The sequence below is a fragment of the Hippocampus zosterae genome, chromosome 2 (assembly GCF_025434085.1).
Source record: "Hippocampus zosterae strain Florida chromosome 2, ASM2543408v3, whole genome shotgun sequence".
Classification (NCBI taxonomy): Eukaryota; Metazoa; Chordata; class Actinopteri; order Syngnathiformes; family Syngnathidae; genus Hippocampus; species Hippocampus zosterae.
In genome coordinates, this window is record NC_067452.1 from 3695358 (window position 1) to 3711616 (window position 16259).

The 16259-nt window shown below is 47.4% G+C and overlaps 2 protein-coding genes across 3 annotated transcripts in view; both read right to left on the reverse strand.

Moving 5' to 3' along the window:
- Positions 1-12753, reverse strand: part of LOC127596344 (uncharacterized) — a 79266-nt gene extending 66513 nt beyond the window's left edge. Inside the window, exon 1 of the mRNA XM_052058707.1 lies at positions 3772-12753. Coding sequence (XP_051914667.1) covers positions 8123-11272 — 3150 coding nt within the window. The 5' untranslated portion in view covers positions 11273-12753 and the 3' untranslated portion in view covers positions 3772-8122. The remainder of the gene's footprint in view (positions 1-3771) is intronic.
- The window catches only part of hcfc1b (host cell factor C1b), a 56509-nt gene that overhangs the window by 31010 nt on the left and 9240 nt on the right, over positions 1-16259 (reverse strand). For both annotated transcript variants that reach the window (XR_007961439.1, XM_052058688.1), the window contains exons 11-14: positions 13846-14016; positions 13555-13767; positions 12991-13089; positions 12760-12922 (exon numbers count right to left, since the gene is read on the reverse strand). Coding sequence is in view for 1 of the 2 variants with exons in the window: in XM_052058688.1 (XP_051914648.1) it covers positions 12760-12922; positions 12991-13089; positions 13555-13767; positions 13846-14016 (646 nt within the window). In the remaining variant the exon portion in view is untranslated. The remainder of the gene's footprint in view (positions 1-12759; positions 12923-12990; positions 13090-13554; positions 13768-13845; positions 14017-16259) is intronic.

Genomic DNA, 16259 nt, shown 5'->3' on the forward strand with positions numbered 1-16259 from the left:
AGCACTTGGTAGCTCCTTCAGCCAGAGACTGTTACACCCGCGCTGCAAGAAGGAGAGATACCGACGCTCGTTCCTACCGACTGCTGTCAGGCTGATGAATAAAAAATAACAATCATAATAATAATAATAATTAAATTATGTGAAGGAAAATTGTAAATAGTGCTGCGATTTATCCATTTTGTGTTCATATTGCATTTAATTGAAAGATGTTTGTTGTTTTTTTCTTTCTTCTTTCTACATACATTCTTGCTGCTGGAGGCTATAAATTTCCCCAGTGTGGGACGAATAAAGGATATCTTATCTTAAATAACTATTTCTCAAGGTGGCTCTTCAAAGAGCAGCAAGGGGATTTGTCATTTATAATTTTGGTCCAGTACCAAATTTCGACACTAGTTGAAGTAGAGAGCAAAAAGTGTGAAATTGTTGCAGTACCAAATTTTGACACGAGCTGCAGTAGAGAGCAAAAAGTGTGAAGTTGGTGCAGTACTGAATTTCGACAGAAGCTGCAGTAGAGAGCAAAAAGGGTGTGAATTCCCGGCGAAAAATTCTCAACATGGACCCATTCTGGGGACCTTTGGGGAAAAGCACAGGGTACCCGTTTTGGACACTTTGGAGTTGATTTAGAGGGTGTCAAAGTGAGGACCGGCCAAAATGTCCTCACTTCGTCAAAATGTCCTCACTCCGTTGGTTAAAAACTCACGCCGGTCCTCACAATGTAATGAGTACAAGAACACACACACACACACACACCGCTATTCAAATATTTGACATTTAATGATTAATCTTCCTTATGTGTGCACACGTGTACCCTTTGTGGCTTACGTTCTCACCGAAATTTAGAAATCTCCGAGATATGGCGAGGCCATGAGAATGCGAGGCGAGGGTATTATTGTTGTGGCGACGCCACTAAAGCTAAGCGAGCCTCAGCAGTATAGTCCACTGCTCTCTGCTGTGCGTGCTTCAGCATGAACGTGCACACAAGCTCGTCTTTTTATTTCAACCAATCAACGCCAACGCAACGACGTCACCGAGATGACAATCGAAGTCGGATGGACACGTTTTTCTGCCAATCTGTGTGTTTCGCTTTTTGTACAAATGCATTTTTTATGACAACTGTCTTGTCCACGGTGTCGTTTATTCGTTCTACTGGGGTTTAGCAAGTGTGTTTATAAAGAGACGAAAATCTCTTAACTGTTACTAGTGTTAGTGTCTCAACATGGCTATGCTCGTGAAAGCAAAACAACGAACACAAACACGTCTTCGTTCAATGTTTTCAACTAATATCCAGACTAATTTTTGGGCACATTTTCCTCAATTCTTCTGAGAGATTTCCATAAAAATGTGAAAAACCCGGTATTTCGGGAAAATCCGGAGAACTTTCATCTCTGGCAATGGCGGAGAACAGATTGAAGAAAGCTAGGCTCAATCACAAAGTGGGAATAAACAAATTGGGAACAAAGTGTTGTTGAATATCAAAAGACAGTTTGGGAACAGCTGTCGCGCCCAGGCGGACATTTGTCATCAGTAAAGTCTGTGACTTGTGTATTCGGGTAGACCAGACTGCGAGGTGTTAGCCTATCAGATCACTACCGAGGGGCCGGACCATGGGCGTGGTATGCAAATCTTGGGGGCAGTGGGGTTTTTTTCTTGTATTTTGCATATGTTAACAAAAGTCTGACAGAAGGACAAGGGACGCTAAGTGCGATCACGGAGCAACTCCCCGTTATTCGCTCTCAGAGATTCACTTCTGCCGAAGAAAGACAAGCTTCCCTGTGTGTCGAGTCATTTGTTTAACTTCATCTGGGGGAAAAAAAAAACCCTGACAATGAGGCTTGCTCAAATCTGAACCAAAACTTCAAATTCATTAATTCATTCATCTTTCGAACCGCTTGATTCTCACTAGGGTCGCGGGGGGTGGTGGAGCCTATCCCAGCTGTCTCCGGGCAGTATGCGGGGGACACCCTGAATCGGTTGCCAGCCAATCACAAGGCACACAGAGACGAACAACCATCCACGCTCACACTCACACCTAGGGACAATTTAGAGTGTTCAATCAGCCTGCCACGCATGTTTTTGGAATGTGGAAGGAAACCGGAGCACCCGGAGAAAACCCACGCAGGAGAACATACTTCAAATTCTCATATGGAATATATGAGAGTTAAGAGAATGACCAAAACCCTCATTACAGCAACTTAAACTATAGTTGAATAAAACATTATTCTTTACTACTTTATGGTTTCAGTCATAACGGCCCTCAAGGGAACCGGTACCTATAATGTGGCCCGTGACAAAAATGAGTTTGACACCCCTGCTGTACTTAAATTAGTGTATTTAGTCCTCAAAAACACAGTGATGTTAAAGGACAGAAACCTTATGTATGTTCCACAATGCAAATGAAGTGCCTTGTCTTCTATTTCATTTTAGTCCATGTCTCTTCTCGCAAAGAGACTGCACATCTGAATGGGACAAGCCTGGCAATATAAAACATTTGTTCAAAAAAAAAAAACGAGTGGTGTCCGTCCCTCATTCAGCTCGGGTCCTCTATCAGAGGCCAGGAAGCTTGAGGGTTCTGCACAGTATCCTTGCTGTTCCCAGCACTGCATATTTCTGGACTGAGATGTCCGATGTTGTTCCCAGGATCTGTTGCAACCACTCATCTAGTTTGGGGGTCACTGCCCCGAGTGCTCCGACCACCACAGGCACGACTGTCACCTTTACCTTCCAGGCTCTCTCCAGCTCCCCTCGGAGCCCTTGGTATTTCTCGAGTTTCTCGTGTTCCTTCTTTCTGATGTTTCCATCACTTGGGACCGCTACATCCACTACAACGGCTTTCCTCTGCCCTTTATCTATGATCACGATATCTGGTTGGTTCGCCATTACCATCTTGTCAGTCTGGATCTGGCAGTCCCACAGGATCTTCGCGCTGTCATTCTCCACCACCTTCGGAGGTGTTTCCCATTTTGACCTAGGGGTTTCCAGTCCATTCTCCGCACAGATGTTTCGGTAGACTATGCCAGCCACCTGGTTACGGAGTTCCATGTAGGCTTTCCCTGCCAGCATCTTACACCCTGCAGTTATATGATGGATCGTCTCAGGTGCCTCTTTGAACAACCTACACCTTGGGTCTTGTCTGGTGTGGTATATCTGGGCCTCAATGGCTCTGGTGCTCAGGGCCTGCTCCTGAGCAGCCAGGATGAGTGCCTCTGTGCTGTCCTTCAGGCCAGCCCTCTCTAGCCACTGATAGGACTTCTTGAGATCGGCCACTTCAGTTATTGTCCGGTGGTAACTCCTGTGTAGGGGCTTGTCCTCCCATGATGGCCCCTCTTCCAGCACCTCATCTTCTGTTCCCTATTGTCTGAGACATCCTCTGAGTACGTCATTCGTTGGAGCCATCTCCTTGATGTATTCATGGAGCTTGGATGTTTCATCCTGGACAGTGGCTCTCAGACTCACCACAGTCCCCGGCCTCCTTCCTTTTGGCTTGTGTACAGTCTGAAGGTGCTGGATTTGGGATGGAACCCTCCATGCATGGTTAGGAGCTTTCGGGTCTTAACGTCCGTGGTCTGAATCTCTTTCTTTGGCCACCTTATTATTCCTGTAGGGTATCTGATCACTGGCAGGGCATAGCTGTTTATTGCCCGGGTCTTATTCTTACCATTGAGCCGTCTTCTCAGGACTCTCCTCACTCGCTGGAGATATTTGGCCGTAGCCGCTTTCCTCGTTGCCAGTTCGAGGATGCCATTGGCTTGTGGTATACAGAGGTACTTGTACCTGTCCTCAATGTCTGCTATTGTTCCTTCAGGGAGTGAGACCCCTTCAGTGCGGACTACCTTTCCTCTCTTAGTCACCATCCGACTACATTTCTCAAGCCCGAATGACATCCCGATGTCGCTGCTGTAGATCCTGGTTGTGTGGATCAGGGAGTCTATGTCCCTTTCACTCTTAGCGTACAGCTTTGTCATCCATGTTGAGGAGGTGACTGATCGTAGCTCCATTTCTGAGGAGGTATCCATAGCCTGTCTTGGTGATTATTTGGCTTAGGGGGTTCAGTCCTATGCAGAACAGCAGTGGGGAGAGTGCATCACCTTGGTATATGCCACATTTGATGGACACTTGGGTAAGTGGCTTGCCATTGCCTTCAAGTGTGGTTTTCCAGATTCTCATCGAGTTCGCAACGAAGGCTGTTGAGGTCCTCTTCACCTTTTACAACTCCAAGCATTCAGTGATCCATGTGTGTGGCATCGAGTCATAGGCTTTCTTGGAATCAATCCAGGCTGTGTACAGGTTGGTATGTCGGGACTGTGCGGGGTCTTGTGCGACTGTTCCGTCAACCAGGAGCTGATGTTTGGCTCCTCTGGTATGTCTACCAATGCCCTTCTGTGCTTTGCTCATGTATTGATCCACGTTGTCCACTTATCTTAGCTTCAATGATGCCTGACATGAGCTTCCATGTTGTGGAGAGACAGGTTATTGGCCGATAGTTGGATGGGACTGCACCCTTTGAGGGATCCTTCATGATCAGGATAGTTCGCCCTTCGGTTAGCCATCCTGGGTGAGTCCCATCCCTCAGCAGCTGGTTCATTTGTGCTGCTTGGCGCTCATGGAGCGCTGTGACTTTCTTTCGCCAGTAGGTGTGGACCATGTCCGGGCCTGGTGCTGTTCTTCATATCTGAGACTCTTTCCGGTGTGTCTGCCACTGTTATGGTAACTGGGTTCTGTTCAGGGAGGATGCTGTGCTCCTCTCTCAGGGTCACCTGCCATTGTGCACTGCTGTTATGTGCTACCTCCTTCTCCCTTATGCCTTTCCATTACCTTTCAGTTTCCAGTCTTGGTGTGTCAGCTCTGTTGTTAGGACCCTGCCACTGAGCGTATACTTTCGCAGGTTGTGTTGCGAACAGCCTGTTTATTCGTCTGGCCTCAGTCTCTTTCGTGTACCGCGTTAGGCGGCTGGACAGGGCTTGGAGCCTTTGTTTGGCAGTTTCGAGTGCTTCAGGTATGGTCATCTGGATGTACCTCTCGGGTATCAGCCTTTTCATCACACCTCTCTGGGCCTCCGTCAATTGACTAACATCTTTCCGAGCCGCCTTGATCTTGGTCTCCAACCGTCTTTTCCATGGTGGGTAACATATCTCATGGCTTCCATGGTTGCTCTGATAGCCAAGCATCTCTAGGATCAGTGATGCTAAAGCGTATATCAGCTCATTGGTTTCCATGTTCTTTACGGTAGGGATCGCCCTCAGTGCTGCATTCACACTTTCCATGAGACTTTCAGGTGGTACTTCACCTAGCCGTTGTAATCGGTTTCTAGGTTGCCCAGCTTTCATTCTCGCCATGATCTTGGCTTTCAGGTCAGTTGCTACCTCGCTCAGCATTTCATTCATTGGGGCTGGCCTCCCAATCTCATTATCTGCATTCATTGTGGCTTGCCTCCCAATCTCTGATCTGGAAGCCTGAGGCCCTTCACCATGGAACCTGCATTGTACCTCATCAATCTCAAGTTGTGACAGTCGTTGCTGTTTGTGCATGTTGGAACACTGAGTTCCAGTAGTTGTTTCGTGGTCAACCGTGACTGTGGGTTACGAAGTAACCATTCAGCCCACATTCTCTGCATGTAACCCCTCTGACTAGGGTTGCTTGAGTAGTAGTATTCCAACAGAGCCATGTTATCGTATATCGCCCATCTCCGCTTTGTTCCAGTAGCCCATTTTTCAAGGTGCTCTGGTTCCCCAGTACCTGACGCAGACCTTGTTTGGCCGGGCGACATCTGAGCCGGCATGTCAGTCATTTTCTTGTCTCTCATCATTGTATGAGGTAGGCATTAGCGTGAAGGATCTTGCCCAAGGACCCACACTGGATGGTGTTATGTGGTCTTTTTTTTTTTTTGCCCCAAGCAGGATTCGAACCACCGTCTCCCATACGCCAAACCGATGCCTTACCAACTGAAAAATTATATATATAATATATATATATATATATATATTGCGCGTCGTCCCGCACGCGGTCTGTCCTTCCGTCTGTCCCTTTCCAAAACGTACCTACTTCACCGCGCATTTTACATGAACATTTTTCACTTGGAGCAGTTATTCACACATAATCTCTCACACAATATTACTGTCCATCAACAACAGTGAAACAATATTTTGTCACACAACAGCTGCTTTAACAGCTTTTTTTATAAAATCAAAACAGAGCAATATAACATTATAACGTGCACATCTAAGGTAAACTAGTACTCAGCCTATAGTAGATTTAAACCATGGTTACACACTTTGTTTTTCTCAAGTTTACTGTGAACACAGCAGTCTGTTTCTGTATGTTTGTTGAAGAATAATGAGACACCGGACACCAGTGTTCATTACGTGCCGCTGTATTCAAAACTGCCCGCCGTACAAAAAAGCGCATGCACTTCTCCCGTGCTGCTGGGGCAAACCATTCTGAAAGGGGGAGGGGGGGGTCACTCCCCCTAACACAGTCAGGCTATGTTGATTGTGTTGGTCCTTCTTGTGCTGAAGTCCCTCTACAGTTTTTGTGTAGACCTCATTTCGAATGACAACACTGGAGACGTTTTATTTTCGCTAGGTCGCTACCACTGTCAGACAAACACAGAGAAGCTCCACCCGCTCTATTTATATGGACGCAGAACACTGTAACCTTCCACACAAAATAGTTCCAAACAAGTAACATCCGCTTGTGACGTGTGCCGCGTTAATCTCGCGAGAAAAAAAATTGATCCCGTTAAAATTCATTTAAATTAATGCCAATAAAACGCGCTAAACTGACAGCTCTAATATATATATATATATATATTTTTTTTTTAATCTGATACTACTGATACAAAAACTGTTAAACCACTTGGGAATGAGCATGACTACAGTTGGAGAAAAGAATGCCCATGCATGTGCACTTCACTTGAGGAGCAACTTTCCAATTTTGAGATGGATTTTTATGTTAATCCCAGGGAACTGCAGCAATTATTTTATGAAACAATAAAAATATGGTGACTTTTTATTTTCATGCACTTGATACTTGTTCTGAAGGGGCATTTATATGGTTAACATACTGTAGCTACTCTAGCGTCACATTTATAGTTATAACTACAAAATACCCCAGTTTTTGTGTTGCTCATATTGTTCATGCACTTTATATTTGTTCTGTGGTGTCTGTTGCGTGATTAAGCATAACCATAATGACCATATAAAAATGTTGTTGTTGTTACCCATGTTATGGTGTTGACCCTGCGAGTAAAGGTACATAAAAATACTCAGTGGATTCATGTTTGTTATTGTTGCATTTCAGTTGTTCCTATACGCGGTGTCGACAGTATCCATAAATGTTCGGGGAAGCAATTAGTTATTGACAGCAGTTTTTTGTAGGATGTTGACAAATTACTGTGATCATAACATTTTAAAAAGACAAGTGGTAATTGCTCCTATCGCCCACCCCTTGTCTTGATGATGGAGCACAGGGTTTGGTTACAACAAAATTGGTTTCGCCTTGTATTATCGTGTCCTTAGTCGTCATTTCCGCTACTTAAAAAGTCATTGGCATGTTTTTATTCAGAAGGCACTTACAGATTTGTGAAAAAGTCTTAGTCACCCGACTTCTGTGTTCTTTGCATATTTATCACACACAAAGGTTTCAGTTCATCAAACCACTTTTAATATTGCACAGAGACAACCCAAGGAAATGCAAAATGCAGTTTCTAAATGCCAATTTAATCTATGTGGGTACTGAAAAAAAAATCCAAACCTACGTGTTCCAATGTGAAAAAATAATTGCTGCCTGAACCTACTAATGGGTTGTCTCACCCGTAGCAGCGATAAAAGAAAATCAAACTTGTGCAACAGTGGGCGATGGTTCGTTCAAATTGCTATGGAGGAATTTTGGCCCACTCTTTGCAGAATTGGTTCAACTCCGCTATATTGGAGGACTTTCCAGCATAAACTGCCCATTTAAGCTCACACCACACTGTGTACATACATCTACTGATGCCTAGTCTGGACACATCATCAGTGATGTTCCTGGATTCACTGGACGTTTCGGGTCTTTCAACTATCAGACGCCCTCCTCCAGGTGACCCAGCCGGGGTTGATCAAGTCCCGGCTTGTGTCCAGACAGCTAGCTAGCTACCATGACTCCATGGATCTCCTCTTTTGAGCCACAGCCATCTTGAGGCTCTTTCTGCCGCTTCAGTGGTATTGCGGATGGCTCTCCTTTTCCTCTCTCCATCGATGCCTAAACTACAGTAGGCTCTGGCCAAGGAACGGGCTGCAAATCCTCTGCAACCAACCTCCACAGGGAAACACCTTGCTCTCCAACCAGCCAGCTGGCAGTCGCTGACCAGTCCTGCGTACTTGGAGAGCTTCCTCTCAAAGGCTTCTTCCAAGCGATCTTCCCACGGCACTGTCAGCTCCAGCAGCACTGCTTGTTTGGTGGACTCCGATACGAGGACAATGTCAGGTCGTAGGGTGGTAACTGCAATATGGCTGGGGAACTTCAGCTTTTTTTCAAGATCCACCAACAACTGCCAGTCTCTTGCAGATGTCAGGATGCCTGCAGATGATGTTCTGCTGGCCGCGGTCGGCTTGTCCCCAGCTCTGACAAAGGCGATGGTTTTATTGGAGGGGCGGAACTGTTTAGCCCATGCCAGCCCTGCGGTAATGGCTTCCGCGATAGTCTTAAGGACTTGATCATGCCTCCACCTGTACCGTCCATCTCCAAGTGCCCTTATGCAGCCACTGAGGATGTGTTCCAGGGTTCCTCGCTTGGAGCACAGTGGGCATGCCGGTGTCTCTGCTATGCCCCATGTGTGCAGATTTGACGGGCTTGGGAGCACATCATAAACTGCCTGGATGAGGAATTTAATGCGTTGAGGCTCTGCTTTCCAAAGCTCTGCCCAGGTCACTTTCCTCTCAACTGCGTTCTCCCATCTTGTCCAAGCACCCTGTTGTTTCATTCCCACAGCCTTGCAGGTTCTTGTGTCCTCCACTGCTGCTCTCATCTCGTCCTGGACAAGACGTCGCCCCTCCTTCCCCTTGGTGTTCAGCTGGGGAGATGGAAAGGATCCTAGCCCAGCTCGACCTCGTGTGACCACTCCAGTCAAGCACCTGTGCCGGAGCCTTGCATCTGCCTCTTCAACCGCTTCCTCTGCCCTCCATTTTCTGCCAGTCCTCACTTGGATCCCAGCCTTAGCCACCTTCGGATCTCTTGAGTCCCTGTATTGAACCACTTCTCTGGCTCTGGTGACCTTAAATTCCTCCTCCAAGGATTTGAAGGGCAGTTGCAGTTTGTTGCTGTTTCCGTAGAGAGCGATGCTGCTCAGGCTCTTTGGAAGTCCTAGCCATCTCCGGAGGTGGCTGCTGACCTTCCTCTCTAAGGTCTCAACTGTCGAGATGGGGACGGAGTAGACCAGGAGGGGCCACAGGATCCTGGGAAGAATGCCGTGCTGGTATACCCAGGCTTTAAACTTCCCCGGTAGGCCTGACTTGTCCACTGATTTCAGCCAGCCATCCAACTCCGTGCATGTCGACTGGAAAGATTTTGTGTCTCTCAGAGAGCAGTCGAAAACCTTCCCTAGGCTCTTGACCGGCTTCTCTGAGATTGATGGAATGGCTGTGCCTGAGATGGTGAACCGGAACTTGTTTTCCACCTTCCCTTTCCTTAGCACCATAGATCTTGATTTGGCGGGTTTGAAACGCATCCGGGCCCACGGCACCAGCTTTTCAGGACCCTTCAAAATCCACCGGCAGCCTGGGACTGATTCTGTCGTGACTGTGAGGTCATCCATGAATGCCCTGATGGGTGGTTGCCGTTGTCCGGAGTTCGTGCGGGGCCCTCTGCACTCTGGCTCAGCAGATTTTGTGAGCATGTTCATGGCTAGCGAGAACAGTGTCACAGAGATAGTACACCCTGTGATGATGCCGATCTCCACCTTGTGCCAACTGGATGTCATTGCTCCTGAAGAGATCCTCATCCTGAAATTGCTGTAATAATCAGCGATGAGATCTCTGCATCTGCTGGGTACATGATGCTTTGTCAGAGTGAGCTGGACGAGCTTGTGTGGAATGGAGCCGAATGCATTTGCCAGGTCAAGCCACAGCACTGATAGGTTACCTTTGTTCTCTCTGGCCTCCCGAATAAGCTGTGTGACCACACCGGTATGTTCCAAACATCCTGAAATTCCTGAGATGCCACCTTTCTGGACAGATGTATCGATGTAGGAGTTCTTTGCCAGGTAGGTACACAGCCGCTTGGAAACAGCACTGAAGAAAACCTTTGCCTCAACACACAGCAGGGAGATGATGCGGAACTGGTCTAGCTGAGTGGAGTTTTCCTCCTTCGGGATCCATACCCCTTCAGCCATTCTCCATTGTTCAGGGATCCTTCCCCTTCTCCAGAAGACTCGCAGGATTGTCCACAGACGCAGCAGGAGTTTGGGACAGTTCTTGTACACTTTGTATGAAGTGCCACTCGGTTCTGGAGCAGAGCTCACCCTTGCTCTGCGGACAACCTCCCTGACTTCCTTTAGCTGCAGCTCCGACATGTCGAACTGCTCTTCAGGTTCAGGGGGGTCTATGAGGATGTTGCATTCTCCCAGCTCCTGCTCTCTTGCGGGGTCGCTGTACGTCTGCTTCAGATGTTGGTTTATGATTTCCTGCGAGGAGACCAGATTGCCACTCCGCTTCTGCCCCAGCAAATCCTTCGTGAACTTGAAGGGGTTAGCGATGAAAGCAGCACGCTTCGTGCCCTCTCGCGTCGCCGCCTCCGGTGGGTGCCACTCTGCACGGCGGAGAACTCTAATCTTTTTCCGTAGGATGCACATTAGCTGGGCCAGGCCAGTGCGTTCCTCTTGTCCTGCCGCCTTGTACTGGGACTTCAGCGTTTTCATCTCCTGTCTGATGTTGTGGATCCTTACCGCTCTTTGATTCTTTGCGTACGTTGTTCCCGGGCTTTTCTTCTCCTCCTCGCCAAACCTTTCTGCTGCGAAGCTGACAATGACTGCTGTCATAGCTTGTAGCTTCCCATCGGCGTGTCCCTTCGCCATAGCCTCCAGAATTTGGTCGACATCGTCGTCGAATTGCTTCCAGAGAGAGGTCATGCTAGCTGCAGGCCATTTGATCCGCCTCGTTTCAGACTTGATGCTCGAGGGATTAGTTTGCAACACGTGGAGGTTCTGGGCACTGTGGGGTGACTCCGGGCCTGGCACCTCCTGCGTCTCACCAGGTGTAACACCTGTGCGTTGTGTTGTTTCTGCTCCCAACGGGCACTTCATCCACGCTCGGTGGATCTTCAAGCCATGGATGTTCTTGCAGGCTTTGCCGCATGTACACGTTTTACTCAAAGTCGATTGTCCGTTGCCTGGGTCTGTAGCCGTTGTGTCCGTCCGACTGGGGTGCTCATCCCCCCCCCCCCCCCTCTCTGGCACCCCTGACTATCGCGGAAGCCATTACCGCAGGGCTGGCATGGGCTAAACAGTTCCGCCCCTCCAATAAAACCATTGCCTTTGTCAGAGCTGGGGACAAGCCGACCGCGGCCAGCAGAACATCATCTGCAGGCATCCTGACATCTGCAAGAGACTGGCAGTTGTTGGTGGATCTTGAAAAAAAGCTGAAGTTCCCCAGCCATATTGCAGTTACCACCCTACGACCTGACATTGTCCTCGTATCGGAGTCCACCAAACAAGCAGTGCTGCTGGAGCTGACAGTGCCGTGGGAAGATCGCTTGGAAGAAGCCTTTGAGAGGAAGCTCTCCAAGTACGCAGGACTGGTCAGCGACTGCCAGCTGGCTGGTTGGAGAGCAAGGTGTTTCCCTGTGGAGGTTGGTTGCAGAGGATTTGCAGCCCGTTCCTTGGCCAGAGCCTACTGTAGTTTAGGCATCGATGGAGAGAGGAAAAGGAGAGCCATCCGCAATACCACTGAAGCGGCAGAAAGAGCCTCAAGATGGCTGTGGCTCAAAAGAGGAGATCCATGGAGTCATGGTAGCTAGCTAGCTGTCTGGACACAAGCCGGGACTTGATCAACCCCGGCTGGGTCACCTGGAGGAGGGCGTCTGATAGTTGAAAGACCCGAAACGTCCAGTGAATCCAGGAACATCACTGATGATGTGTCCAGACTAGGCATCAGTAGATGTATGTACACAGTGTTGTCTATATTAGTGGCTATTGCTTCCACAAACTCCATAACTGCCATTGAGTTGGTCCAATCTCAGTTGGATTCAAACCCGGACTTCTGACTTGGCCACTTCAAAACCTTAATAGTCTGTGAAACTCAGCTTTCCCAAAAATGTTATTGGACATGGTTCCTTTATGATTTAACAAGGGGGGTCAATTACTTTTTCACATAGAGCCAGATGGGTTTTAATTTTTTTCCCCCCTTGGTAAATGAAATCATCATTTAGAAACTGCATTTCATATTGCCTTGGGTTGTCTCTGTGAGATTAACATTGGTTTGATGAACTAAAAACGTGTGTGATAAATATGCAAGGATCACAGAAACCGGGAAGCGGGCAAATACTTTTTCACGGCACTGTACAGTACACGTCGGCTCCCCAATTGCTGTATTTAAATTAGTGTGCGTGAGTCTCAAAACACACTGATGTTAAAAGATCATATCCTAATGTGCACTCCACAAGCCAAATGAAATGTGTCATCTTTGTTTATCTTGTCCAAATCGCTCTTGGGGGGAGCGAAAGAGAGATTATAATTGGAATGGCACTAATCTGGTGAAATCAAATTTGCTTACAACCTTTTTCTTTCTTTACCTGCCCCCCCCTGCAGCGCAGACACAGGGATGGTCTTTATGATGGTCGCACCAGGTTTGGTTACAACAGAGCCAGCCTGCGGGCTGCTTAGCACAGTGGTCTGTTTGCCGTCTACAGAGCTCACCAGCTTCAAGATGGTTCCAGTCGGGAGGGCACCCTTCGCCTAATGCACACAAATATGGTTAGAGTGCACTCAGTGACTTAATGGCAAAACTGGGCTCTAAAAAGTACCTGGAGGATCTGCGCGACAGAGCTGCTCCCTGTCTGACCGGTCGCACTTTGGACAGGTTTAGCCTGTACCACAGACATCACCTTTCCCAAATTGCTGATCTGAAAAATCAGAAAAAGTATGTTATCAGTGGACTGAGCAAACTGACCAAGAAGATCACAGATCTTTTTTGGCATACGCACATGGCTTTCGCTCCATTTTAAGTATTAAGCACAAACCAAAGTGAGTGACTGGGGATTGTTAATAAGACTATGACTTAACAAGTACAAGTACGAACACTTACCAAAACATTAATTCCTCGAATTATAATATGGGACTATAAGGAATAGCTATTACCACACTCATCCATTTAAATATTGAGAATAATCTGGCACCATGACTGATTCTTTTTTAATTTTTTTTTCTTTTTTAACGCTAAACCCATGACCATCCTCTTACATATGTTACACATAAACAATTGAAATTAGTACATTAACAAGCTTTGTGTGTTACTAATTATACCAGGGTAAGATCAAAACATGTACATTTTGACAAGTTTGAGATGAGCATCAAATGACATCACTCACCACAGTGCCACTCGCTCCCACGCCCAGTGGGCTGTTAACGAGCGTATAGGTCTTGGCGATTCCCCCCACCACCGTCTGCGGGGAGACCGTCACCGTTCCAGACTTGTGCACTGTGATAATTGGTCGGCTGCCTGCCCCAGGGCTTGAGACAATGGTTGCTCCGCCCACCTGAGCTGCGGCAGTTTTTAGGATACGAGTTGCAGGGTTGCTCACCTGCCAGAAGAGAAGTCTAAAGGACTGGAATTCGTTTGCTCATGTCATGTGTACTTCAACTATATGAAGCCTACCTACCACTGTTAAAGGAAGACTGCCGGATCCGGGACTGACTGTCACGGTCTTCACGATGGCGGCCCCTGCCGGGACGTTGAGCACAGTCGCAGTAGCTGGCGGGATCTTACGGGTAGCTGCAGCCGCCGCTGCCAATGCGGCCATTCCACTCATTTGTGGACTGCTGCCAATTGGCTAAGAGCAAATAACAAACGGGATGTCATTTTATTCCTCATGCAGAAATACCAACCCTTATCAACATTGCTCAACATTCTGTATATTTTGCCAGATTCAATATCAATAGAGTCGAAACTCGTTTCAACCTACACCGTTAACGTTTAAACCCATACAATGTTCACATTTCAAAGTCCCGATTTCATGTAATTCATTTTCTATTTGCTGATTGCGCTTACACCAACACCTTTATGATGTAAACTTCATTCTATTGACCAGATTAAAATAGTCAAAAAGACTTTGCTATAACAAACTGCTTCAAACAACAAAGCGTGTGATGGAAAAGTGGTTAGAACTGGTTCATTTGTGCTGCTTGGCGCTCATGGAGTGCTGTGACTTTCTTTCGCCAGTAGGTGTGGACCATGTCCGGGCCTGGTGCTGTTCTTCATATCTGAGACTCTTTCCGGTGTGTCTGCCACTGTTATGGTAACTGGGTTCTGTTCAGGGAGGATGCTGTGCTCCTCTCTCAGGGTCACCTGCCATTGTGCACTGCTGTTATGTGCTACCTCCTTCTCCCTTATGCCTTTCCATTACCTTTCAGTTTCCAGTCTTGGTGTGTCAGCTCTGTTGTTAGGACCCTGCCACTGAGCGTATACTTTCGCAGGTTGTGTTGCGAACAGCCTGTTTATTCGCCTGGCCTCAGTCTCTTTCGTGTACCGCGTTAGGCGGCTGGACAGGGCTTGGAGCCTTTGTTTGGCAGTTTCGAGTGCTTCAGGTATGGTCATCTGGATGTACCTCTCGGGTATCAGCCTTTTCATCACACCTCTCTGGGCCTCCGTCAATTGACTAACATCTTTCCGAGCCGCCTTGATCTTGGTCTCCAACCGTCTTTTCCATGGTGGGTAACATATCTCATGGCTTCCATGGTTGCTCTGATAGCCAAGCATCTCTAGGATCAGTGATGCTAAAGCGTATATCAGCTCATTGGTTTCCATGTTCTTTACGGTAGGGATCGCCCTCAGTGCTGCATTCACACTTTCCATGAGACTTTCAGGTGGTACTTCACCTAGCCGTTGTAATCGGTTTCTAGGTTGCCCAGCTTTCATTCTCGCCATGATCTTGGCTTTCAGGTCAGTTGCTACCTCGCTCAGCATTTCATTCATTGGGGCTGGCCTCCCAATCTCATTATCTGCATTCATTGTGGCTTGCCTCCCACTCTCTGATCTGGAAGCCTGAGGCCCTTCACCATGGAACCTGCATTGTACCTCATCAATCTCAAGTTGTGACAGTCGTTGCTGTTTGTGGATGTTGGAACACTGAGTTCCAGTAGTTGTTTCGTGGTCAACCGTGACTGTGGGTTACGAAGTAACCATTCAGCCCACATTCTCTGCATGTAACCCCTCTGACTAGGGTTGCTTGAGTAGTAGTATTCCAACAGAGCCATGTTATCGTATATCGCCCATCTCCGCTTTGTTCCAGTAGCCCATTTTTCAAGGTGCTCTGGTTCCCCAGTATCTGACGCAGACCTTGTTTGGCCGGGCGACATCTGAGCCGGCATGTCAGTCATTTTCTTGTCTCTCATCATTGTATGAGGTAGGCATTAGCGTGAAGGATCTTGCCCAAGGACCCACACTGGATGGTGTTATGTGTTCTTTTTTTTTTGTTGCCCCAAGCAGGATTCGAACCACCGTCTCCCATACGCCAAACCGATGCCTTACCAACTGAAAAATTATAATATATATATATATATGACGTTGTGTTTTATGTTGTTGTGTTTATTATTTTACTTTATGTTAACCGTTTTGTTAAGCGCTTTGTTACAGCTGCCGCTGTTGTGAAAGCGCTATATAAATCAGCATGTATTGTATTGTATTGTATTGTATTGTATAACGAACTGTGGGAAACTAACTGTTGGCGCGACCTTGCTTATGAACAAAATGTATGGGGCGGGATTCCCCTCTCTTGCTTTCCTACCACATTCCAAAAACATGCATTGCAGGCTGATTGAACACTCTAAATTGTTCCTCGATGTGAGTGTGAGCGCAAACGGTTGTTCATCGTTGTGTGCCCTGCGATTGGCTGGCAACAAGTTCAGGGTGTCCCCCGCCTACTGTCCGAAGACGGCTGGGATATGCTCTAGCACCCCCGCGACCCTTGAGGATAAAGCGGTTCAGAAAATGGCGGCAACAACTGGCGTTCCGACATTGTTAACGTTTGTAACTGTCATAGAAAGTGGACAAACAAACAGCTTCCATGCAAACAAA